The sequence below is a fragment of the Solea solea genome, chromosome 10 (assembly GCF_958295425.1).
Source record: "Solea solea chromosome 10, fSolSol10.1, whole genome shotgun sequence".
Taxonomy (NCBI): domain Eukaryota; kingdom Metazoa; phylum Chordata; class Actinopteri; order Pleuronectiformes; family Soleidae; genus Solea; species Solea solea.
In genome coordinates, this window is record NC_081143.1 from 3,496,910 (window position 1) to 3,524,786 (window position 27,877).

At 41.5% G+C, this 27,877-nt stretch overlaps 1 protein-coding gene across 1 annotated transcript in view; it reads left to right on the forward strand.

Annotated features, from left to right (window-relative positions):
- The window catches only part of hhip (hedgehog interacting protein), a 29,811-nt gene extending 3,137 nt beyond the window's left edge, over positions 1-26,674 (forward strand). The window contains exons 2-13 of the mRNA XM_058640982.1: positions 1,788-1,980; positions 6,376-6,520; positions 7,834-8,035; positions 13,333-13,484; positions 14,658-14,831; positions 14,923-15,066; positions 15,191-15,306; positions 16,489-16,612; positions 17,231-17,376; positions 18,353-18,434; positions 24,349-24,497; positions 24,626-26,674. Of these exons, the coding sequence (XP_058496965.1) occupies positions 1,788-1,980; positions 6,376-6,520; positions 7,834-8,035; positions 13,333-13,484; positions 14,658-14,831; positions 14,923-15,066; positions 15,191-15,306; positions 16,489-16,612; positions 17,231-17,376; positions 18,353-18,434; positions 24,349-24,497; positions 24,626-24,822 (1,824 nt within the window). The 3' untranslated portion in view covers positions 24,823-26,674. The remainder of the gene's footprint in view (positions 1-1,787; positions 1,981-6,375; positions 6,521-7,833; positions 8,036-13,332; positions 13,485-14,657; positions 14,832-14,922; positions 15,067-15,190; positions 15,307-16,488; positions 16,613-17,230; positions 17,377-18,352; positions 18,435-24,348; positions 24,498-24,625) is intronic.
- Positions 26,675-27,877: the final 1,203 nt, after the last annotated feature.

Sequence of the window (27,877 nt, forward strand, 5' to 3'; positions counted from 1 at the left end):
GGATTAAGCAAAAAAAAGACAACAAACAAAGGTCTACTTGTTCAGGTTTGGATGATGGCAACGTTGGAGCCTGTCCCAGCAACATATGGACACAGGGCACGGCTGAGTGAACACAAATGCCACTCTCCATTCTGTGTGCCATGCCAGCCCATGGCACACAGAATCAATGGGCAATTTAGAGCAGGAGGGCAGGCATGCCCGCAACACTACATGGCATGAGTGTGTAGGGCATGGAGAAAGAAAAACACAGCACACAGGGTCGAAGCCAGCCGGGAGCTCCCTTTGTTAGTTTGATCAAATGTAACGCAATTATATGTTTAGATTTGGGGTTTATGGATGGAAACTCCTCAGTCTCTTTTGATTGATGTCAGTATATTTACAAGTAGACCCTCAGGGTTTAGCCAGAGGTTCTGCCACCTGTTGAGTAAACACAGGTCTGTGCAACTTAAACTTTTACTCGGTCCCAGTTTGTTCTACAATCAGAGCAAAGTGTAAGTTGTCCATATGTTGGCCTTGGGTCCACTGGTGTAATTGACTTCGACAGACTGCTAATTTGTTGATGCCAGAGTGGGAATGATGTGTCTGTCTATCTCTAAATTGGTGTTTACACATGGACCTCACACAGAGCAAAGCACTACCAGCCAGCCTGCCTGCCTGCCTGACTGCCCATGCTGCACAGCTCTTGACCTAAAACAGATTACATTGTGTTTTATTACAGCTAATTTGTTATGTAAATAATCCTGCTAATTTCTTTTGGATTAACTCTTTGTGTACTTTTGTGTAATGATCCCGGGTCGGTTTCCGTGGCTTGTATTTGGCTTCATTCATTTCATGCCCTGAGATCTGTCAGACATGGGAATCGTCATTTTACTTCAGCTGTTTGCAGACCTTCGGCAGTGAAAGAGCCAATGAGGTGTCTTTGTTTCCCTATTGCGTCGAGGGAACAGGCTGATCCAGTCTCAGAGTATAACCAAGTGATGTTGACAACATAGCAGAGAATATTACTGAGACGATGTAATGACATTATGTGGTTTCCAAGTTTGTCTACATGGGATTCTGAAGAGAAGAATAAAAAAAAAAGTTTCAATGAGAACAGATGCCATCCTGCCTGTAAAGACTTGAAATGCTTTTGCAGTATGAACGATGGTGTGTTTGTGCATATCAATACTCATGCTTCATTCTAGATGCTGATGATGCTACGAAAAAGCAAGTGTTTACCATGATAGTTGTCATGAAGTGTAGGTGTCGGACAGTAGAAAATCAATAAGAACTTGTTGTGTTATCTTATGTTGCATGTGACGGTGCTTTCTGAACGTGCTGCTGTTCTGTCTGTGAGAGTCATTTCTGTTGCACTGAGGTCGTCTCTGTCTGTGCGGTACCTGGAGTGCGATTGGCTAAGTGCGAGCCGTTAAATGGAAAAGTCTGGTGAGGGATAGAAAGTGCGAAAGCATCTGTTTTTTATTGTTAGCACAATGCAAACAATTTAATTGAAAGCATTAATGTTACACATTATATGGCATACCTGATATACCGTGTAAATACTCAGTATAGCTGCCTATAAAACCTAAGTTAGACTTTGTTAGAGAAAATCATCTTGAATGTTCAAGTCTCTCAAGTTGTGAGGAATGTAATAAAATAAATGTTTGAAAATACCCCCATCAAACTAACGTTTCCTTTCTCCATAGTGTAATCCTTAGCAATGCTAATATTTCCAAATGATGCCTTGTGTTTGAGGTAAAAGTTAACAGTCCGCCATTTTAATCAGCCTTGTTGCGTGTGGTCTCCAGATTTTCTCCACCAACAACACAGAATGTGGACGTCTCCTGGAGGAGATCAAGTGTGCTCGCTGCTCCCCCAATGCCCAGGTGTTGTTCCACTCCTCGGACATGGATAAGATGCCACACAGGGAGCCAGACCTGCCGCAGCTCTGCCAGGATTTCTGCCGCGAGTTCTACTACACCTGCAGGGGGCACATACCAGGTAATTACACAGATAATAATAATTACACCCCCTGTGCTGTTACCTGGTGATATACAATCAAACATATACACATGAAGCGAGTGATAGGAGACATAGTCTATGTTAGACTTAGTTGTTTTGGTCTCCCCTACGTTGGAAAGTGAAAGTGACACCTCTGATTGTGATGAATTCAAAATTCACACCGGCCCTCATTTCTCATTGTGACTCAGGCTGCACATGTCCAAGTGGCAGATTTTTGGACTGGATTTTTGGTGCGTCAGTAGTCTGGTCTGTGAATATTTATTTATCCAACTCTTACCTCATCTGACCTCACCTCCATTTGTTGCTGAGCTCGTCTCACCCATTTGCTTACTTGCTGCCTTGCTCTCTGCTTTACTGTTGCACTTTAATGCATCAGTAAAAAAAACTTGCAGCACTTTGCAAATGCAGACACAAAGCCAGTTTGCTGATGAGTCTGGAGACTGATACAGCAATTTTGTTTTCTTGCAAACCGCAGAGAGACATTTTGTGCTTTTTATGGTGCAGTTTCAATCTATAAGTTTATGGCACTCAGGAGATTACATTTTGAACATGACAATCCCGATGAAGGTTTGAGGCATTTTCTTGGAACTTCGATGAGAAAGATATTTCATTTGCATCAGTGAAGACGTTAACAAACTTGTCAGGTGTATTAACACAAGCAGGTTGGGTCAGAGTAGTGTATTAGAAAAACTATCTTGAGCAGTATGAACTACTTTAGAACCTGGAGGTGATTCTTTGTCAGGGATGCATCATCTCATACTGTCCAGCACTCAACTACTTCCTCACACACATGACACTTAAAACTTGTGTTTCATTCTCTGCCACAGCTGCTGTGTTTTCATTTGAGTGGTAACAACAAATGAAAACTAGATAGGAGCATGTCTAAATTCAAAATTCAAAATTGTTTCATCCGTGGGCCATAACTCCACCCCCATCAAATGTCATGGAAATCTGTTTACTTTCTGATTTATGCTGCTCACAGACAGACAGACACAAAAAAACACCAGCTCCTTGGCAGAGAGGTTAGAAATGTGGCTTTGCTGCTTGACTATGGCCTGGCAGATCAACAGAGCATGAACAAAAAAACAATACAACAGTTATTCTAGTGGATATGGTAGTGTTAAATGATAGGAACCATCCTTTCCCCTCGAAAGCATCTGGTCCTAAGAAGAATTTCTTTTGAAGGGATGCAAGATCACAGGTACCTGTGTCTTCAGAGTGCATACCAAACATGATCAAACACTTTTCGACTGTCTCTTCTCCTCAAGCCATGTCTTCTTCCAATCTCTGTCGCCACAGACTGATTAGATCGGCTGAGATTTGCAAACAGAGAACAGTTTCAAACACATTTGCCTGCAACCCACCCACATGGTGTGCTGCAGCTCAAGTCAAATATCAAACACATACATTCCACCTGAGTCCACCCAAGTCTGCATCTAATGGCCCGCTGGCCTGTCGCGTACAACACTTAAACAAACTCCAGAGAGGAGAGAGAGGGAAGAAGAAGAAGAAGAAGAAGAAGAAGACTGGAATTACGTTACAATTTCATAAGCTGACAGACATATGGGCTCAGAGACTCAAACCAAAAAAGCTCAGGAGAGGAATCCACAGAAGAACGCCCCCCCCCTCTTCACTGTCGTGCTCCTCCCCACTCAAACCCCCCCACCCGCCCTCCACAGATCAGCATATGTGGTGACGAATGACACATTTATTTTTCTACAAAGGTTGTGTGTATGTAAAACTGCTGAAGTGCATCAAGATGTCAAGTACTTAGGGTGGGCCACCCAGGTTGCCTTGGAAGATAACCAGATGGAAGTATAACTTTAGCGCTGGGGAGCCAGGAATATGGACAGAGTTCTGTATCTCTCTCTCTCTGTCTCTCTGTCTCTCTGTCTCTCTCTCTCTCGCTCTGCTTTATTGACGTCTGTTCTTTTGCACGCTCTCCCCTTTTTCCTATTTGTTTGCATTTGTGAAAAACATTAAACGAAAATATATTCTTTAAAGATTTGTGAATCTGGATGTTATTGTGTCAGACAGTAACAGGGAGTGTAACCTCGCACACAAACAGAACAAGGCGTCCTAAATCTTTGCAAATTGAATTCAGTGGAAATGAAACAGTAGCCTTTACATCCTCCATACCTGTCATCCTCAAACTTCCCCCTGGCCCTTGATTAGGCTGGTGTTTGTAGCACTTATTCCTCCATTAAGACGTTTTACTGCCTTGAGGCCTCCCACCTTTCCTGCACCCTACTTTCCTTCTATCTTCCTCCCCTCTTCATTCACCCAAGGTCCCCAACCAGCATGGTTAAGATAACTGCAGACACAAGAGGGTGGGTGGTAAAGCCAGAGATGTGTGTGTTTCTACGTGTGTTTGATCTTCATGTTATGTTTAGATGTTGGAGGGGATATCCTATCACCTCTAGTATTTGGTGCGGTTGGTGTGTGGCAGGAGAAGGAGATGAAAGGATTGACAGGGAGAGCCCTGTTTGTGTTTTTATCACTGGTATATTTGCTCTCCTCTGTCCTCAGAGGGACTGACTAAAGGAAACAATACTGTCAAGATTGTTTTTAGGTCACAAAGGGCTGCTGAGAACCTCTGCACACTCGGCTTTTTGCTGGGAATGATGTTGAGGCTGCAGCGGCCCGAGGCGTCGCTGTGTATGACTCCCGTGTTTATGCAGATCACTTTTGTGCTTTGGTAATGAAACATTTTAGGTAAACCAACAGGCGAAAGGGAAACATGGTATGATGTGATGGCACATTTTCCTTAATGAGTAAAACACAGCCAGTCAGTATTTGGACATATCGTGCCTTTGTTTGTTAGTAAAAACAAAGAATATCTTCCGTTTGTTTATTCAGAATTACATGCCATATTTAACTGGTTGATTACTTCATTTCCCCATGCTGTGTCCATGTGTTGCTCAATCACGCAGTTTACTCATGTAAAGGCTAGAGCAAGTGGTCACAAAACAGCTAAGAATGGAGGGAATATTGGGAGCTTTTAGTTCGATTTAACATTGTTTACCTTTCATTCAGTGAGAATGAAATCTTCTGTGTTGGTCTTAGGAGTAGCTTTTTAATTTCTCCTGTCATTTCACATTTCGTTAGCTGTGGGAGTTTTCCTATCTTACTGTGTTTGTGTTGTTGATGATGATTTCACTGATGCTGGGGTGTGTTCAGACTGTGTGAGCTGAACCCCCAGATCATCTGGCTTAGGTGATGTGATTTTACGGATTTTTTTTCTGATACATTACTTGTTTTTTTTTTTTTTATGTCATTTCTGAACATTTATGTTTCGAGTTTGTATTTTTGTTGTATAAATGGAGACATATATGTCATAATAAAAAGTGAGATACTTGTTATATACAAAAACTGCTTTCAGACATACAATCTGAGGAGAATGTCCACATGGGGACTCTCCTGAATCCCCAGAACTCATCTGATCCTGACAATCTCCCGCTACATTCGTCATTATGTGATCAGTAAACTCAGGACCCAAATCTTTATGGTCTGTCAACACGACTATATTGAAGGATCTTTTTATTTTTTACATCACGTCTTTTACAATTATGCTCTTACAGCCTGTGGGACTAACTCTGCCTTGAAGGAATAGAGTAAATTGTTTTGTGTGCATAAAACATCCTTCTCATGAACAGTACTTTGTGAATGACAATAAACTACCAAACTCCAAGCCAACCTTCGAAAAAACCCATGAGCCACCTGATACACGTATATTCTTAGTGCCAAAGAGAGAAAATATTGGGCCTGATGAGTTTTATTGTCACTGGCAACATGTTGCTGCATTTTCCGACAGAGTTTTCATTTTCCTTTTGAATTAATCAAATCCAGGCAGCTGCTGTATGCTGACACCCCACTCTGAGGATCTAATGTAATAAAGGGATCCCACAATAGGAGCAAGTGCAACCTCATCACTGAAGGAAGGAAAAGAAAAACAATCTCAGAGTGCTGTTTCTTACAAATTCATTAGGATAATGGCACAAGCATCATTTCACAAATCAAAATTAATGTCAGAGTAAACTAAATTTTAGGAATGCAATCTTTTTCCTCTCCATAGGAGGCATAGTTCACCGCAGTCTCAAATCTGTGATCCATTTGGTTTGGCCCACTTTCTCTTCACTTGTTCTAGCCCAGTCTAGCCAGAATTTGGTTTGGCTCATCAAGCAGAGCTCAACCTTCGCAAGTACACCAACACATCACATCCTTTCTCTTTTCCTCTGTCCTACTCTTGCCTTCACTCTTTTACCCATGCAAACAAATACAGAAATTGTGCAGACATGTGATACACAATCTTAAAAACTGCATTAGGAGACTGTTCATTGGAGTTTCTGTGTCTGTATCTGTTGTGTTTGCTAGAACTGTTTCAAGCTGACGTGGATGAGTTCTGCCAATACTATGGGAGGAGGGATGCCAGTCTATGCTTTCCAGATTTTCAACGAAAGCAACTACAAGGCCAAGATTCCAACTACTTGGGAGATGAGAAAATAGAAGATATCAGCAGGTTTGTAGTCTGAATTTAACCATCGTTTATTACATTTGAGGATTTAATTACAACATGGATTTTTTTGCGTATAATTATTTTGATTATTTTACTTGGTTTGTTTATTAAAAAAGGGATTTCTCTCAGGTTTCATTAGTTCTTAAAAGTTGAAATTCATGTCATTGTGCTGCAATCATTATGTGTTTTTTTAATAGAAACAGTTGAAGTCTGGGGTTCACTGGTCAATTTGGCCATAATCTGTGTGAAATGCTTGTCTAATCCTTCATTTTTTTTTTTTTTTAATTTTTTATTAATCCCCTTAGGGAAAGTATTCCTCTGCATTTTGACCCATCCTAGAATTAGGAGCAGTGGGCTGCCACACTGAGTAGCGCCCAGGGAGCATTGGGAGTTGGGTACCTTGCTCAGGGGTACCCCAGCCCTTTTTGGCTGGGTGGGGATTTTGAACCGGCGACCTTCCGGTTACAAGTCAAGTTCCCTTTACACTTGGCCATGGGCTGCCCCGGGTTTTTTTTGCTCACATTATGAAAATCTTTATCCTGCATGATTTTGTTCGCCTTACTCGCTGCAAAGGTCCATACATCACAGAGGGTTTCTGTCATATACCTTCCATTAGTTACATTGTTGTGGCTTCCTAGTGTTTCTATTCTGCCTTGAGAGGTTTACCCAGGTAATGCCGCTTTTCCATAATACAGTCGAACTCTCTCATATGTTCCAATTAAGTCAGACTTATTGGCTAACACTGTGGTCCTTTTTGAGTGCAGAGGTCAATATTCTCCTATCATCCTCAACACGGAGCCCTCTGCATTTAAATGAGCATGTTTGCAGGTCACCCAGTCTCTCAAGATTAGTCAGATACTTTCTTTTGTCAGATATCTAACAAAAATGGGGCACTTAGAGGACTGAAGCTTGTATGTTTGAATAGTAATAATAATATAATAATCTGTTGATGAATATCATAGCTTTATAGATCACATGCGTAAGGATCAGTGACATCTAATGGGAATACAGGAAAATGTGACAAAGTTAGGACTTCTCCACACGCTCTTCAGGTACATCATGACCTGAGCATTTACCAGAGATGATGTCATTTTTGTCTTTGTTTGTGTTGTAGGTTTTCACTTCAAAACACAAATTCTGGCCAGTTTGTTTGTCCTGGCTGCTGTAGAAACATGACTGTGCAAGATGAAGCCACAAAAAACAAATCATATTCATTTAGAGCTCACATTTTCTCATGCCCCCCTTTAATGTGTAACTGGATTATTCACCACCACCGCTGTCTGTCTCTGATCCTCTCTATCTTCCCTGTTACCCAGGAAACACAAACACAACTGCTACTGTGTCCAGGAGGTGTTGAGCGGTCTGAGGCAGCCAGTGGCCGTGGTGCACTGTGGGGATGGATCCCAGCGTCTCTTTGTCCTGGAGAGAGAGGGAACAGTCAGGATACTCAACCATGACCTTGAGCTAATCAAGGAGCCCTTCTTGGACATTCACAAGCTGGTGCAGAACGGTCTGAAGGTAGGAATGGGCTTAAAAGCACTGAAGGAAATTTCACTGGTGTGACTCAAATGTGACGTAAACAAGGACAAAAAAGGGGAAGGAATCTGGTGGATATAGCAAGAAATGTTTTTTGTGATACATTTCTTGAACAGGGGAAGAATTTGGTAGAGCCTCAACACTTCACAATGCAACTGTTTGCACCTATGTAAACGTGTGAGGAACATCTCCAGCCAAGACAAATCTCTTGAAAGGGGTGCCTGCTCACTATTAGCATTCAATTATGTAATTACACCAAACCAGCGGTCATTCATCAAATCTGATCGCAGCTAATCATTGTTATTATCTGGTAATTAACTGTATGTACAGCACACATTGTGCTCATTGCTAATTTTCTGCCAATTTTCACAAGATGGGTTAATGGCTTTCGTAATCTTTCCCATATTGTCCCTTCAAGGGTCCTAATATCATTGGTGAGTTACTCAACACTCTAAATAGAGACAAACTCACTGCCCCAGGATGACAGTTTAACAACTGTGTCCCAGTCTGAAATTACAACCTTGTCTGAACTCCTAATTCACTTCAGCAAAACATTTTTATCAGATGTCCACGATACCTTTTTGTCCTCTCTTGCTCTGCTGCTGTGAAATAATGGGGGGACTAATTTGCAGGACATGAGAGAGTTGGGCCAAAATAATTTGTTTGTTTGATTTGTTTTTATTATGACACAAAGTATCAATGACGTAGCATTTACCGTGTCTGCTGATGATTGGATGTCAGGGTTCTACTTTTAGAAGATATACTGTATAATAGGGGTGGTAATCCAAGGGCACCCCACAATACGATACACGTAATATGGTCCACGATACCAATAATATTGCAAGGCAATCATATAGTGCTACATCAAAAACAAAACTAAGTATATAAATTATCCCCCTTCTTCGGCCAGGTAACTTTCACCCAAGTTTCCCTCATTAATTTGAGCAGCACCAGCAGTGACACCTGGGGAGTGAAACTTGCAGGGACTGTTTACTTTAGAGCGCCTTAATTTATTAATTAATATATCGATATTTGCTCTGGCGTATTGATTATCGTATTGCACGAGAAAGGTCGACAATTTATCACCAAATCTATATTTTGACCCACCCCTACTGTATAAAAAGTGGACATCGTCTGTTCTCGTTTGCTGGGTGAAGCTAACCAGGAAGTAAAGAAATATATTGAATAGCCACCAGGGGCCAACTTTGTTGGTTGCAAAAACAATTCCATTTCTCTGTGTCTCACTTGATTTATAACATCAGTAAACATTTTCTTTAGGAGTAAATGGTCTCAATCACAAGTTTCAGGTCTGCACATGTGAGTGGACACCAGTGTGAATGACAGCTGGTATCATCCAGTAGGTGCATGTTTGCAGGTGATGTCTGTGAATTTCTGGTCAAATCACAAAAGTTCAGATTTTTGGGTGACATCACAACCAGTTTCCACTTTTATTTAGTTTTGCAGCTCATCTAAGAACGATAACTAGGCCAAGCAGTAAAGGGAAATCAAAAATACATCTTTTCTCCTTTATACAGTTTCAGGTTTTTGGAAATTGTTACATCACTTGTGGATTTTCATTTGTGTGTTTTGGTGTGGCGTTGCGTCTTAAAATATCTTATTTATGACTTTGGAAATACTGCAATACTATGTAATATGTTTGTAATGTGACATACTGTAACTCCAATTCTCTCTGCATATTGCAGTTGCAAAGACATTGCAATCTCTGCAGTAGCATGAGCTTGATGTTTATTTTTTTTTATCCAGAATCATTACTGGATCTCAGCTTTTCATTTTGAAAATTGTTTAGGAATTGTTTAGATGACACGCAGCGATGGGATGGCAGGGATGTTTAGGAGGCACACTTCCAGACAGGAAGTTTATCTATCCTGCATGCCTCCTGCTCCTCCAATGACAAGACCCTTTGCTTACGAGGAGTCAAACGGAGCATTTGAATATGCAACTTCCACTTGCAGGATGCTCTCCCTGCTCTGTTCAGCTTTCTTATCCTGTTCGATCCAAACTGGTTGTAGATAAAGTTATCGTGACAATTAGATGTGTCTCAGTCCCCCTCCGGCCCCAGGAGTCCTATTCTATGATGTTGGCTCCAAGCCACAGCGGGTGGACAGGATCAGGGGAGGGCTGAGGTGTTTACTGGCAGCATCAACAGGATGGAGATGCCTTTATACAAAGAGAGGAACTCAGGCACCCAGGAGACAGGGCAGATAACAGGTTTATCATCAGCCACATGCACATGCTTTGATTGTAATGTTCTGTGTTTCCTCTTGCTCTTCTATCCCCCTCCTTCCATGGATTCCCCCCGGTGCCAATTAAGCTGAATTGCACAGAAACAATGCTGTACTGCGGTGGTGTGGGCTCCGAGCTGCACTGTGGGTGTTCTTCTGCTGAAATTCAATCTCTGTTCTCCAGTCCCCACCACCACTACCACCACACACAAACACACACACACACAGATTGTCATAGTGGTCTCTCCAGCACTGTACATCCACAAACATATGGTTGTGTTACATGATATGATTCGTAGGAGAGTTCATCTGTTCCATGAAACTGGACTCATTCCAAAAACATGTAAAATGTTGTATTTTAATACACTGACAACAGGAGGTGGAGGTGCTCCAATCACACATGTCCCTGTTAAAACAAATGACTTAAAGCATGTTATTCTTTCTGTCTGTGGTGCTGCACTGTCAGTGTCATCTGAAACCTGGGGCTGCTCCCATACAGACTAAAATAAGTAACCTTACTCATCCTCACTATTTACTCTGATTTGGCGCTGAGGTGGGGTCAAACCCATGTTGATCTCACCACTATTTTCTGAGAAGCTGGATGTGTGTTTATGAAAGCTGACAGGCTTACAGAAATGCAACCCCCTTACTACGCCTCAGATTAATGGTGTCATGACATACTGGCACTGATGATGATATAACCACAGATTTAAAAATAGTTAAATGGATGTATTAAGGACTCAGAGAGAGGAATAATCCACAAGTGATCATGAATGCCTCAGATGATGGATTACTGTACATCTTGTTCTTTCTATAGGAGTAATTTATTAACAGGTGGAGGGATCGCTTCTGGTTTTTTTTAACTTGGTGATTCTCATGGCACAAAGACAATCACACAGGAGTAGTGTGTATATTGTCTGTGTGTGTGAAGGAGGTGTGATCTTACATGCTTCAGGTCATCTTTGAGTGAAGGGCATAGACATTGTCTTTCTCCAGTCGACTTGTGTGGAATGGCATTTGTTGGAGAAATGCCTACGAGCCAAAGAGGAAGGATCAAAAGGTTCAGGGTAACAATGCACGAGCCAGCACATGCGCTCCAGAACTGAAAAGACAGCTGTCCCTGCAGAAATGGGAATCATAGCATTGTGTGTGTCACTGCCTCTGCCACTCAGACAGGGTCATCACAGTACGACTGCTCTCTTTCCCCAACTTTCTATGGAATGACTCCAGTGATGTTGGATGTCGTCAGTGCCAAAGCTGAAGCCCCGGGGAGAAGAAATGGAGAGAAAAGAGGAATGCAGAGGCAGGTGTTTGTGAATGATGAGAGGTTATACCTCCAGAGATTCAATGAGAAGATGTTAGAGGCAGTGTTTTTTTAAGTTGACCCAGCAGAGTCATTTGTAGTTTGATAGAGTTTGGAAATGGCAGGCACTATAACCAGCAACACAAGTTATAAAAGACTGAGTCTAAGTCTGATGCAGTCCTTCCTTCTTATGACTCTGCTGCTGTCCGTCTTCTGCTGAAGGAGCTGTGATCATTAGCAGTGACGTTGATATTGCAGCCCATTTTAACCACTGTATATCTTGGTGGTTCCCTTTTGGCTCTGAATCTAAGCCTCTATGAGTCTGTGGTTTCTGACCCACTCCCTGTGATGGGTTTATGTTGGTTGATGTGGATCACTGCAGCCCTGGATCCACCATATGGATCCAGCATCTGTATCTGAGACGGTGACTTTGTTTTCCAAAGATAAAACTGCACAACCACCTCTGCTCCCAACTAACACACAGCTGTAAAAAGTTCTATTATCCACCTTTTTTAAACTTGACTTCAGTGACAATCAAATAAAAATGCACTACTTTTTCTCTGAATTTGTTTTTTTTACTCATTTGAGAGGGAAGTACCTGAAGAGCAAGTCTCAACATGATTTGTCTTGGTCGATGAGTATGATGACTTTTCTACATGATGATTTTTGTCTTCGCATGACTTAGTTTTAGTAAGACCTAAAACAAATCAAGCTGTTTTGGAGGGATACACTCTCACAGGGACCTTTTTATAAACATTCTTCACACCTGAGTCCAGCGTTGAGTTTATTATTTGTCAGGAAGAAATAGTGAGGCAGAGGACAGCATAAATAAAGGGCAGGCATGGCTTGCTTGTCCAGGGAATGAAATGCTAGAGCTGATTATTACAGCTAACTATGATGGGAGGACCACCAGGGTAGTGACAACTGATGTAGCTGCCTCCGGGGTGAGACAAAGGTTTACATATTACACAAGCAATTTAGATGTTTTCTAAACATGTTGCCAAGACAGTGGGAGTTGGCAGCTTCTTCCTTGTTTAGGTTTCCTTTTTTCCTCTTTTTACACGGCGCCCCCACCCCCACCCCCACCCAAGCCTTGAATTTCGCATGGATTCTGTGTAAACCGGGAAAGAGCGAGGGGACAGGGAGCAAAAAGCATGGACTGAAGTACTCTGCACTTTTGTGCTCTCTATGAACTGTGAGTGAGCTAATAAATTCTTTCAGCCACTCAGCGTAGCATTCACGGATATCCCCCAAAGATTACACACACAAATCACTGCACAATGGAGGCCACCGGGAGGGCCGGGGCGTCACAGGGGCCCCGACCCTGAGCACAAGCGCACATAACTAGGCTGCGGAGAAGACTAGGCAAAGGCAGGGGGTTGTAGAGGAGGTGCAGTTTTACCCAGAGTCAAACGCTTTATAATGGTTGGTAATGGTATATTCAGGGAGGCTGGTGAAGGTGTGAAGAGAAACAGGCGAGGGTAGAAAAAGAAAGAATGAGAGAATAGCAGGGGTGTGAAAGGGAATGTGATGGATAAATAAAAAAAGGGATTAGAGAGATTGAAGAATTTAAGTGGGTGGGGGGACGATGGGTGTGTAGGGGTTGCATGTAGTGGTCTTGGTGATGATGAAGATGACCGAGGGGGGGCGAGTCCAGCCCCACACAGCCAAGCAGAAGCCAAGCAGGGACATAATTAACTCCTGGATCTTTTGTGTTTCTCATCTGACTGCAGGGTGGAGATGAAAGGGGCCTGCTAAGCCTGGCATTCCACCCCAATTACAAGAAGAATGGCAAACTCTACGTCTCCTACACCACCAACCAGGAGCGCTGGGCCATCGGACCACACGACCACATTCTCCGTGTGGTTGAGTACACCATTTCAAGGTAGCGGGAGATGTGTATGTGTGCGTGTGTGTACCTCTATCTACCTTTATGGGTTCCACTGGGCCTGAAGTTGTGACTTGAATTGCACAGAATTTGAGTCAAGGTTCAGTTCAATATTGACTGCATAATAGATTTAAAATGTGATGGAACATAACCACACACCCTGATGTATGAAGGTGAGGGAAAATTCTCACAATCAGCTTTTCAGTACATTTTCCTTAATCTACTCGTTGCTGAATAGGAGAAAGTGTAAAAACGTAAACACTGATTACAGAGTACTAGAGGGATTGATATCATTGACTATTTAAAGGAACGACATTGTTAATCACAGTAAATATGAACCCTACAAGGGCAAACAGAGTCATTTTCTAAAGATGCAATGAAAATCATTTTAGTCTTATGGGGATTTAGATTGTAGGTGCTGAAGATGTCATGGCTGTTCACTTGCAGTATTTTACCTTGTGCTGTCGTAATACCTTACACACCCTTGACAATGACCTGTGATTAAGAGAACAATCTTTTCACATAAATGCGTTTAAGTGTCACATTTTAATTTGCATAATGGCAATTGTATAATCTAAACTTAATTATAGTGTTGGCATGCAGTCTTTGTGACTGCAGTGTATAGTCCTTAATTTGAGGGTCCAAAAGTGAAATGACAGTTAAAGTATTTGATGGTAGTTTTAAGTACGCTCTGGCACGCAGCTTTTTAAAAATTGCAGACTACCCAAAATAAAACATCATGAAATATTTGCTGCTGATTCTCTTAAGCCAAATCCTCACTTTGCTCAAAGAATTGTGCAACATTTTGCAGTCTGTGTTACATCTTTAGAGTTCCACCCACTGTCTTCGCTGTAATGAGGCAATGTATTAAAGTTGGACTAAAAGTCTCCAGACAACAGTTTTTAAACTCATTAAATCTTGCATTATTATTTTTTTTTTTGCACATCAGCTTTTGCTATTTATGGTATTATTTTACCCACCAACACATTTATTCTGTAAGCAGTAAGCAGAGTTTGTTGTTATTTATGAAATCCTGTATTTCAAACCACTAATCATTTCTTGACTGGCCTTTATCCCAGTTTTAGGCCAACTGTCACTCACACATCAGCCTTTTTCACAGTGTGTTCTTGGTGTTGACAGAAACCAAATGGCATTTCATGTTTTCCTCAGGAAAAACCCAAATCAAGTGGACACCAGGACAGTCCGGATGCTAATGGAGGTAGCAGAGCTGCACAGGAAGCACCTCGGAGGCCAACTGCTGTTCGGCCCCGATGGCCTCTTGCACATCATCCTGGGCGATGGTATGATCACCCTCGATGACATGGAGGAAATGGATGGACTCAGGTGAGATCCCAGTCAGAGTTATAAATTATGGAGTGCTTTAGTTTGCCTTGTTCCATCCTGAAGGTGTTTCTGTTTGTGTGTTTGAATGCAGTGATTTCACAGGTTCTGTCCTGAGGGTAGATGTGGACACAGACTGTTGTACATCACCTTATTCCATACCACGGAACAACCCGTACTTCAACAGCACCAACCAGCCGCCTGAAATATTTGCTCATGGATTACATGACCCAGGCAGGTGAGTAAAACCTAAGCAACATCAAACAGCTGCAAAAAAAATAAAATGCAATCTCTAAAACACAAGTACAATAACGTTTACTTTGTTCTTGTTTCAATCCCATACCTGTAATTCTCTTCTGTAGGTGTGCAGTGGATCGGCTTCAGACTGACAATGGAAGTGTCCTAATCTGTACGGATGCCAGTGGCAAGAACACATCATCAGGAAGAATACTGGAAATCACTAAGGGGAAAGATTATGGTGAGTTCAAATTTAAATGACATTTTTCCAAAAGAATTGCAAGTTCAAAGGAGGAACTTTGCAATGTTGATGTCGCTCTTGATAAAAACAGCTGAGTTCAATCTTTGTCTGCAATTTTGTTTGATGGCACTAAATCTTAGGAAAGAAATGGAAATATTTACCCGCTTGGAGAACATTTTATATTTATTCCGCTAAAATTGACATGTTTTTACGAATGTCTTTCATTTTGTAAGGAACATGGTGTTTTGGCAACAAGTTTGGAGTTGAGTGAAGAGACAGTCAAGGTTAAATGTAAAAATGATGTGATCTTGTAAGATTCCCCCCTTGTGGAGATTCAATTTGCCAGTGGAATGTGAGAGTTTGTCCACAAGTATGATTTAAGGCTGTCAACATCTGTCACTGTTGAGATGATGGTTTAGCATTGTTGAAAACGCAGCTGAGAGGAGCTGATTTCTTCCCACGGTGAGAAAATAATCAATAACATTAGAGCTTTGACAGTGTTTTGCCTACTTATGTTCACAAAGAAAACAAATTGGTGCTATTTGTTCCAAATTAGACTGCACTCGTTATCTTTTTCCACACAGTGAGTGACTTTGGCAGCCCAAATTAATCTGTCAACCTTGATCTCATCAACCTTGATCTCTCACTCTATCGTAGTGTGCTGGTTTATGCCACAGCCCACCTCTCACTTACCCAAATGCCAAAGGGATTACAGTTGGGAAATGAGCACATCAAAGCTTGGATCTTAATGTTTTAAAGGCAGAAAACCTCCATTCATGTCCTCCTTCTTATGCATGTGTCCTCAGCATCACACTCGTGAATACAAGTATCATACACTGTCAGTGAAGATGTCTTTGTATTAAATTTGATACTTGATACGAAAGTGAGTGTCTCTAATACTGTCAGTGAAGTGAAGTGAGCCTTTGTTTAAGTTGCTGTCTCATTTAAAATGGGATTTAGTTTCTATTTTGGTTGTATGGAAGTGAGCGTCTTTAACAGGAACCATACAAGCACAAACAAAACTACTCTCGATACAGCAGATTAAGGAATATCGGGATTAATGAGATGGAATATTGTAGGACAAAACTGTTTCTTTGGCATGCCAGTCACCATATGTATGGATGACAAGCAGCAGCATAATAAGGGGAGTCTAAATCACATCTTTCCATTCTTGTTCTCCAGAAAATGAACCATCTGTGTATGACCTGCAATCCAGTGGTGGGGCACCACCTGTGGGAGGCTTCATCTACAGGGGCTGCCAGTCACGAAGACTGTACGGCAGTTATGTGTTTGGAGATAAGACTGGGTAAGTATGAAAAACAGGAGACTGTTGAACAACACAGAAAAATAATGGCACTGCAGGATGTTGTGAAATCTTTATGAGACAGCTGGGCTCTGCTTCTTGCATTTTGATTCTAGCTTCATCTAGTGGCTAAAGAAGTTCTGCTTCACTTGCTTATCAGAGGCATTTTTTTTTGGATCAACATGACTCGCCCCTCTTTCCCCACAATGAGAAATACACCCTGCATGCCAAAGTAAACACTTAGCTCCACACACGTGTTTGAAACATGTTTGTTTTCAATGTGTGGTCGGTTAATTTTGTACCTCATTACAATTTGGGGGTATATTGTTTTGGCTGAGCAAAGGCTCCAGCATGTTGTTTGTTTTGAAACCCAAAGCTGAGGGTCTTAAATACCACCATTTACAACATGAGGCACAAAAAGAAGACGGGTCAATGAACCATGTTGCGAGAAGTGGAAGTCGTCCTTGCTCAACTCTAAGAAGGTCAATGCAGCTGCAAATAAAATGTCTTGTGTTTCATACACAGATTTATAAACATAAGAAATGTGCATGTCTGTTTACTGCATCGTTTGTGACGATGACCCTAATGAACCCTACTCTGTGTGTGTGTTGTTTGTCTCAGTAACCTAAGGATCCTGCAGAAGTCGACTTTGTCAACATCAGCAGCTGGTGAACAGTGGCAGGAAAAAGCTCTGTGTCTGGGCTCGGCTGGCTCCTGCGGCTCTATGCTGGTGGGACACATCTTGGGTTTCGGAGAGGATGAACTAGGTTAGTAGAGCATCGATAAGAAACTTACACTGTAACTCAGACTTCCATTGTTCTTGGATTTTACTCCTTTTTTCACTTTTTTTCAAATACCAGATGTTAAAACTATTAACTCATCATGACATACAATCAGTGTGCTGTATATTCATCTCTGTTTGTATATTTAATCCCACTATATTGTGGAAATGTCCAGGTGGTCACCGAATAAAATAACAGAAAATTGAGCACAAAGCCAACAGGAGCTGACATTCAAAACTGCAGGGAAACCTGATTGACTTAACCTCTGTGGCACATTTCCAACAGGATATTAAATAGTTTATACATCCTTAGGGATTAATTGTCATTTCCATAATATTGTATTGCTATCCCAAAGACGCACTCATAATATTGGGCCACCTACGAGGCAGTGCTTTGCCTGGAGGCTGCAGCATTAAGATAAGATATGGTGAACTGAGGTGTGCATGAAGAACATTTGATTACCAGACACTCACTTATTATCCATCAGCTCTGGTGTTTTTTGATTTTAATGAACACAGGATGTGCATCATTCACACAGCCATAAGAAATGTTTGATCAGTTTTTTCTTTTTCCAGATCTTGTACTTATTATTTAATGACACTTCGCAAGTGTTGCAAGATTAATGGATGCGGGCAGGAGTGTGTCCCCAAAATACGGGCCCCACAGACACATGTTTACAATTTGTCCCCTTATGGAATTTTCTCGCAGGCTTGTTCCTCATTAAATGATCTGCCTGGTTCCCAGTCATGAGTATCCAATTGTCCCATTAAACTCTTTCTTAAAGTCCTTTGGCAAGTGCAGCATTGCAGAAGCTCGCACTATACACTTGCTTCTTCTCATCTCATTTGACCACGTGTCCTTTTTCTCTTTCTTGCACATGGACATTTTCTGCTAATTGTATTGAATATATAACAGACGCAAATTACACCGATGGATTTTCTGATGCGACTATTCTTTTCAGGTGAAGTCTACATTCTGGCAAGCAGTAAAACCATGGCACAGTCACACAGTGGGAAACTCTACAAGCTTGTGGATCCCAAAAGGTACAATCAACAAATAGTGTTTGGCTTGGGGGTTGTTTTTCACGTTTTTTTTAAATGTAGTGATATATAGTCAAGTCTTAGAACCTACACATGCCATTAAATGAGACATATTTGCTGTCTGAAGTCCTCCCTAGTTGCACATGTCTCCTCCCCACACCTTTAACACATCACTGTGACCAGAACATTTATGTCCTTCAACAAGTCATCACATCACTTCCTGCCTGGCCAAACAAAAGTCAGTAATGTTCACTTTAGCGACCGTGGCCTGCTGGTTATTTTCAGAGCATTTGACAGAAAGGCTTATTCTGCTGAGAGTATGGAAAATACAAAAGCACCTGTTGTCAAGTGACCTCCTCTTCTTCCTCTTCTTCTTCTATTGGAGCAGATGTCAAAACGTGCACATGTTTCTACTCATGATATAGTGGACAATTTGTTCATCATCATATGTGTTGAGTCCAAGGTGGTGCACTCTGTCTGTGCAGTCTTGTGCGTAATTAGTTGATGTGTAACAACTGGGACGTGTGCGTGAGTGCAGCTTCACAACTCAAATGTGTGTGTATGTGTGTGTGTCATTGTGTCATAATAACCTATGCATCACAGTATTAGAAATCCTTCCCACACAGTGATGGATCTTTAAACTGTTAGTGCAAAGCCAAGTACACGTAAAAAACATGTTGTCACTCAAGACCAAAAATATGCAGACAGGGCTTGAATTCGTCCCACACAATACAGACGGGAGTGTACGCTTGTCTGTCTGATAGCTTACCCTGGCAGGAACGACATGAGTGCAAACACACTGTAAGCAGACCTTGTTTTTCAAAACAGTCACTTCTTGGGTCAAAATCTCCGCCACCCATATCAACATTTTTATATGGAAACGTTTTCTCTGAGGTTGCGAGAGTAAGATCCTGCAGGGTGAGGGCTGCTTGCTCAGGTCAGTAAGTGGGTCATGTCCAACTTTAAACTCGGCGATTGCACAGGAAAAAGTCCCAAATGAAGAATATTTCTTTAGGCCAGTTTAGATTTGATTAAGAGAGGTAGATAAAGTAAAAGAAAGTAGACCCATAGGGAGTGAATTTGCATGCCTCTGAATAATAATAGCCACAGCTGATTATTCCTGGGTGACGACAGTGCCACCCAGGCATTAGCGCAATTAATTACACCACAGATGTTTCAAAGGGGCCCGAGTGGCTCACTCCATATTTATGTTTTCTGGCACAGCTATTTGATGCAATTCTCGCAAAGAACAATTCTTTCCACCATCAGCTGGACTTGTTTAGTCTGTGTGGACCCTGTGGTGTTGGATTCTTGACTCCCAATACATTCTGGCTTCGTTATTAGGATCTTGTTACCGGGAGATTGGAGAGGGGGTGACAAGGGAGAGAGTAAATGGGGTAGCTAACGTGTCTGACCTCAGCGCGTTATCAAGTCTGGTGGTCCTCCCCTTTTTTCTCTTCCTTACTACAGGGACATCTGGAGGTTTGTTTTAGAGTATGGTGGTTTTTGTGGTCCAGTATAGCATCTAGTGCTGTGTTTTGATCAACTGTGTTTGGGAACATAGAGGAACTGTTAGGGAGAGCGGTAAAGGCTTACAGGGAAACATCAGCCATAAAATCCTTCAGCAGTGTTTGTGTAAACACGTCCTGACCAGATGACTTCATTTCTAGGTATTTGTTTGTCAGTTGGAGTACCCCTCCAATAATAAATAGGCCACCATGCATTTTGAAACATGCTGAATGTGTGTGGTGTGAGGTTGTATAAAAGAGAGACACAGACAGACAGAAAGCACGACCGCTCTTATTTGTGCTTTTACTGTGGGATAGAAATACATCCACTTATTTTAACTCAATATAACGAACTTAAGATGTGTTTGAAGGTTTGGAAAAATTAACAACTGGCTCTTCTATCAAGCATGAAAAAGTAAAAATCATGATCATAATGTTTTATCGTAGGCAAGACAATTTCCCACAGGAGTGCTACAAGGCTGAGTGCTGGGCCCCATCTCTCTCTATTATGCACCACTTCATTGTGTCCATGTATGCCCTTGCATATGTTCTCATACCACTTGTATGCAGATGACACTTTAAATGTAATATTGAATGTTTTATGTCATATGTATGTTATGTTATGTTATATTCTCTGCTTTTTATCAATTTATATTCCTTCACGAGCCTAAAGCAGTAGCCCTCAAACTGAGTCAAACTTCAGTGTGATTGTTCAAACAGGTGTATGTAGACATTCATTATTTATACAAATATTGCTAGAAAGATGCCTTGGGCCTGTGTGTACTGTATGTGTAATGCACCATGGGAGCCATTCTCCCCTGTCAATGCATGGACAGAGTCTGCCTCGCTCTTTTGGTCCTTGGGAGTAGCTTGATGGCTATATATAAAGCAAGACCTCCTGCTGATTTCTGGTATAAAATGCAATTTGCTAAACTGTTGTTTCAGCCCTTCTCCACAAAAGGAGAGGGGAAGTGGTGGCTGCGTTACGATGGGTTTTTCACACACCCAGGTTTTTTCAGCTGCAGATGGGGCTGACTGATCCCAGTCAGTATGTTTCCACGCACAGTTAAGTAGCTATGATTGTATCTTGAGTACTGATGGGGAATTGTCCACCTCCACTATGCTAAGTCACAATAATCTGTCCTTTAGTATGTCAATTTCCATTTTAGCTTACAGCTAGTTATTTGCATATTGAGTGTTATTCACGAACATAAAGATATTCAATTCTTTGAGCTGTCAGAGTGTATATTGGCCTAAATTTCCCCATGTTTTTGTTGCTGCTGTATTATTCTTCTGTGTACTGGCATCTTCTATTTCTGGGTTTAAGCCGGGGGTAGGTACTGTGGCGCATGTGCAGACCAGCTTAAGTCCGAATGAATGTGTATATGCAGTCGTATTTCCACTCTTAATTTAATTATCTGGGTGGGTAAGTCCGACTTAAAACACACAGTCAGATTTAATTTAGTACCATATCAACATCTTATTGATATTTTGAAATTTCAGTTTTCGGATTCATTTTTTTTCGAATGTCATGTAAACATGCTAAGTGACTTTAAAAGAGACTTTATAATTCAAATAGGGTCCTGGGCCGTTTTGTTGTTTTTTTTCTAAGCCATGGAAGTCATACATCACTGGATGTACAGGAGGAGAGTGTGGGTGCTGGTTTGTAGATATATTTATCTGAGTGTGTGCCTCTGTGTCTTACTGTGTGGGAGGTGGGTACACGCGAACATGCACATCTGTGAGCCTGTGTGAGTGTGTGGTGTGCAAGCTCCCAGCACGCTGCAGAAAAAGCCTTTTCTTTATTTTCCTATCCCTTTTAAATCTTCCTACATCTCTGCTGTGGTCCTCCCCTTGACAAAGCTGCTTGCCAGTCCCATTGAATAGCCCTGGCTCCTACAATACACAGTAAATTTCTTGCACAATTAAAACAGGGAATGAACCTACAAAAGAAGCCCCCAAACAATGGAGTCAGATGACAAAACAGCAAAAGAGACCACACTGGGCCGTTTGATTAAGCCATTGTTGGTGTGCACAATGTACACCACTCCACAGCCCTTTTCTCACATATACCTCACGTCAATCAAATAGGCCCTGCGAGCCAACAAGCTAAACACGCAGAGCGAGAGAACCAGAGGGAGAGACATAATAATCAGATAGATCAGGAGCAAACTCCAAGCAGAGGATCCACACTGCTCCGACAGCACACACCAGAATGGATGTCAGTGTAAACACATGTTAACATTTAGCTTTACCCACATCAATCTTTGTCTTACGTTAACAGTCATTCTTCAACTCATATGCTTAGCCGACTTTCTGCTTTATCCTTGTTTCAATCACGGCACATCTGCGGTTTTATTTATCTGATTTTTGTCCTTGTCATCGTCTCGCTCTCTGTCAGTGTAAGTGCCTCGTGTGTGGAGCTCTGCCGCTCGTCTCCCACTCCCTCACTCTCACACATGCACCACCCCTCCCAAAGTTGATGAATTCCCACAGTGGCTGTTGACCCAGCTGCCTTTGTCAAGTGGCGCTACCGGCAGGTGCTGTTTTCACAGCCACCCTGGCAGTCGTACAAACTGTTTAGTAGCACTGGTGACCCCTGCCTACTATTAACAGTGTTAGCTACAGACCCCCTCCAATCCTCCAGGGACTCTTACTCTTTCTTTCTCTCCCTCTCTTTCTGTTTGCTTCCCTTCTTCGCTCTTTTTTTAACTACATGCAGCCTGCAGCAACAAAAGCCAGTATGGATGGAGTCTGGAGGTGGGTGCTGATGGGAGCATGGGAATCAACACCCCCCACCACACTCAGCCTCCATCCTTCATATTTAAAGCAACTTTAATGCACACAGCCACAGTATTGTGCCATCGGTCAGTGTTATAAATGTCAGAGAAGTCCCAGCACAACTTTAAACTGGGAAGTAGCAAATCAAACAGTTAAATCTTTGCATGATACTAAATGTAGAATGTGTAACTTCCTGCACAGTCAAACCTGTAAACAACTCAGCTGAATAATAAGAGCTGACACACGTATAAAACAGTTAATTAAAGACATTGCTGATTTTAATATTACCCTTACTGGTTAATGTAACCTCCAGATGAGGCCTTGTTTACATCTATCGATCACTGTTCCACAAACACACTCATAGACAAATGTGTGTGGCCTGTGGGCAACAGGCAGCAACACCACTTCACATTTGAACTTAATTACACACCCACTATATTATTTCCAGATTTGTCGAGCGTGATAAATAATAATTTTGTTTCAGCCCATTTGCCGCTGTGCGTGTCTGGATGTTTGTGTTAATCAAAAGATCACAACATGTCTGTGATGTTCAGACTTTATGCACATGGTGTAGAGATGTGTGAGTGTGTCTGCATTTTCCAAATCATGTTTATATCAGAGGGGGCCCTGTGTTATCCCTTTGTCTTGCTTTGGTTATTCATTTACTATATTTAGGAAAGCACTGGTGGAAAACAGGAGGTCATAATTTTGGTTGTCATCTAGCTTAATAACATTCTCATATCACTGGTAGATGGCACTATGGTATACCTATGGCATAGTCTTTGTGTTGAACTTGGCTTGACTCTCAGATATATCCATTTAAACAAAAGAATAGCCCTGTCACTTAAAGCGAAGACTGAACTCTCAGTCAGCCTCTCTAATCAATATCTTCATGACACTAAGGTTGTGTGAAAACTGAGTGTCTTTTTCAACCAGCAGTTTGAGGACCAGATACCCTGCAGGCCATTCATAGCCACCTCAAATTCTGGCAATTCATTCTTGCTACAGTGTAATTTCAGGGGACTGCACCCACTTACTCGACCGCATCTTTAAAGGCTTATGCTCCCTCAGCCACCACTGTGTGACTCCTAGTTATGTTGGACTGTTCTCATTTGGTGGTGGAACAAGATACCGATAAATTATGGTGCTATCAAAGCAGGGTCGTCACTTTCAGTGTTTCAGGAAACACATTTTTCTATGCGGACCCGACATAATATTGACCAAACCCAACACAGGGAGATGATGCAAGCTCCTTGTTCTGGGCAGGTCAGGAACCTGGGTCTTTTTGCTGTAAGGCAACATAGCTAACCACTACGCCACCAGGTGGCCCTTTGTATTTTCAACAAAGCAAAAAAAACAGAATACCCACTATTTTACAAAAACACAAAAATATGTCCAAACCATCCAAACAAAAATATCTATGGATTTTGCAAAAACTTTGTGGACTTTATGATCAAAATTAGTGATGTAACATACTTAATTTGCTATGACTGACTAAACCCTGCACCCCAAAAAGCAAAGAATTCCATTTGTGTTGTCCCGCCTAGACCACTAGGAAAATACAGAAAACCATCAGACTGTTTGATTCGCATACTGACTTTCCGTCCTCCTTTTTCTTTAACTATTAGGCCTCATGCTCCTAAGGAGTGCCAGCGTCAGGTGGAACCTCCGGAGCTGCTGATGACAGCTTGTTCCAGACACTGTAAGAACGGACATTGCACTCCTACTGGCAAGTGCTGCTGCAGCCCCGGCTGGGAGGGACCCTTCTGCCGAATTGGTGAGTTCCTTAACTACTCTATTTGGTCCCTTTTTGGATTTCTGTATTTTAAGAACACAGGGTTTTTTTATTTTTTTTTTTATTTGATTTTTAATCTTCCACTTTTTCCATCCATCTCTGTGACATAGCTAAATGTGAACCAGCCTGCCGCAACGGAGGAGTGTGTATGGAGCCCAACAAGTGCCTGTGCAAGAGCGGCTACTCTGGCCCGCAGTGTGAGAAGAGTGAGCGGGGGATGCCCAATGACCAGGAGAAAGACGGTATACTGGACCACATCATTGATATGACCTCATACCTCCTTGACCTGACCAGCTACATCGTATAGGGGTGCGCAGAGGGGGGCTGCTCCTCACCATCATTCTCAAGTTGACACAAATCTACCTACCACCACCAGCAGACTCTAACGAGTTGTCCTAAGGCCTCTTAACCTCCTTCCAACCACACATGCATGTACACATAGCATATAAATAGACACACAGGTTCCCATCAGACTGCTTTTCCTCCTCCTCATCATCATCATCATCATCCTACCAAACTCTTCCTCTTTTAGCCTATAAGCAACTTGCTCTTGAGCACCAGGCCTGGCATCCAAGCTGTGTTCACATTTCAGACAGACCTGCAGACAGCAGTGAGATGATTGACAAGTATGGCCAAGATATGGAAGTTTCACTAATACATTTCCTCTCCTGTTGTGCAAACATCCAGACATGGCTGACTCCACAGGAACAGAAACTCAACAGGAATAGACCATTTTAACCCAAGACTTTGGACCTTTTCAGGGGCTATCTGTTGCCTTACTCAAGACCCCCTCAAAAAAATGGAGGTTGAGGCAATTCAGTGGAGACAGGTGATTGTTCAGGGGTTCTCTAAGGATTCAAATTGTGAGGACCAGTGTGGCTCCAGATCCATTTGTTTTCATTGTCCCTTCAAAACCCAGCAAATTAAATGACTACACACAAAACACAGACTGAAGGAACCTCAGCTTTAGCTGTAAAGAGCTGAGAAGTCGATGAGAATCATGGGTCACAGCCCACAGTGCTGGGATAAACCATGTTGTCTCACTTTTGGTGTTGTATTTAGTATGCAGGCACATTGTCAAAAAGAAGCTACAGTATACACCATGTATACTTTGTTTTGCAACACTCTTTTGCTATCATTGTACAGAATGGATCTACAACAGAAGACTGTTACCCCACACAGAAATAGGGACGACTGAGTGAAAACATTGAACTTTGTTGAAGCCAGTTTCATACAATCTGAATGGAGTCACCAGCTCCCATGCACTGTATTCATTTGTTTTGTTCTATTCACTTTATTATTCAAAATGAATTTAAACATTTATTAAAAGCGCAATGAGAGTAGTTTCATATTCCACACACACACACACACACACACACACACACACTCACACACACAAACCCTTTTCATCGTGTCACACACTGAAACTGAACCCATACTCAAAACTACAAAGGGAAGAAATAGCGCAGTGATTTCCAATAGAGATTACCGAAGTACTACTTAGCATTGCAAAAGAAACTATAGCATTACTATTGTTATCATAGAGGAGGGTTTATTTTTTTAAGCGTAATAATATATGGGTGAGAATGGTGTTTATAGAAAGCAGTTTTAAACTAAGCTTGTCAGTTCATGTCATTTCATGTTGTACTTATACATATGCAGCTTTCAAAAAAGACACGTGAGGATAAAAATCTTCCTACCTTTTTTTTTTTTACTCCAATGAAAACGCGATGCATGTCTCTGCCTGCAGAGTTATTCGGAGCAGTTGGCTGAGTCCATCCTTTTTTGAATTTCTTTTTTCCTGACACATGGTTTCATTGCCACTGTCAGAAATGTGTCTCTGTTGTGAAATGATCAAAGATTCTCTCGGGCCACCACGTTGCTGTGGAGGTAGCTCACAGTCAGAGGCAGATCTTATCTGTTGAGAGCAGATTTAAAATTTACCCGAGGGTCTGTCTCATGGAGATGAGCTTGAAGAAGAAAAAAAGTGGGATTTGTCTGGACCCACATTAATGTGCTAATGTATGACACAGAGTCATTAATATGCAGCATATATACATGCATGCCAATTCCCTCCTTAACTAATAACGTCTTTTTTTGAAAACATAACATGCAATCTTTTCAAAAAAATAAATAAAGTAAATCTTCCCGAAACATCAGTTATTGTATTTAATGGTTTTGAAGATACATATTTTTATTTTTCTCCCCAGCTTTTATTCTGAAAGTTACCAAGTACATGATAAATTGAACGTTATTGTCTATTCATTATCCTCACTTGTGATTGCTGAAATAAAACTCTACCTTGACTAAATGAGTCAAAATGGAATTCATGCTGTAAAATGGAAAATTATAATTTTTTTAGCACTTAATGTGAAAGTTGCATTGTAGCTGCTGAGACGGCGTGGTGTGAATAGAATAACCATTTTCATTATTTAAGTAGTTACACAAATAAAATAATTATTTAAGTTCTCAATGTTGTTTTACATTGTACTGTATGTGACAATTTTTTATTCCTGTAAATAAAACTAGGGATAACTTTGTTTCTCTTCAGAAATATCAATATGTCTATTAAAATTTATAGCATGTCTGAAATACTCTTGTCTCTTTTCTTTCATAGTGTCGTTTAAACAACAGTGTTGTAAAAGTCTTACATGACTTTAATTTTCTGTGAATTATTCTAAGAAAAAAACTTTACAACCCAATGAAATATTCATTCAATCTTAGTTTCTGCTCAGATACTCCGTAAAAAGAAGTGTAGAACAATAGGCTTGAATGTTTAACCAAGTTCCAAACCAGTTTTAGACAATGTTCCTGTTTGTTTTAATAACATTATCATTATGACATAGTGGAAATGATATAGAAACCTCAGCCTAAGGTCATTAATGGTGCTTTTCCACGACACAGTTTTTTAGTACCTGCTCTAGCGAGGTTACAAACGAGCTGGACTGATATTAAAATGTGACGTCGACAGACTGCACTGAATGAGTAATGAGCGCAACGCACGACACTCATGCTGAAAAACTGTAGATCAGTTAAAAAGACAAAAATCCTCAGGACATGCATAAATCTCCAACAATTAGCAAGGACATTTCTAAAATCTCAATATGTAACAGATGAGTGTGTTAAACTGCAGAAAGCCTGCGATCGTGAGCCGCGTCACAACCCCTGCGGCTGTATTTCAGTTCAGTGACTGTGTCATGCAGGAAGTACTGAACCATTCTGGGAGCAAATCTTTTTAATGAACTGATTGTAATGCTTCAGTTCACCGAAAACATCTGCTTTACAAGTCACTAGTTTGTGTGACATCACAGCAGTTTCACGCAGCTTTGCTATGATGACTCCGCCCACCCGGAGGAGGTACT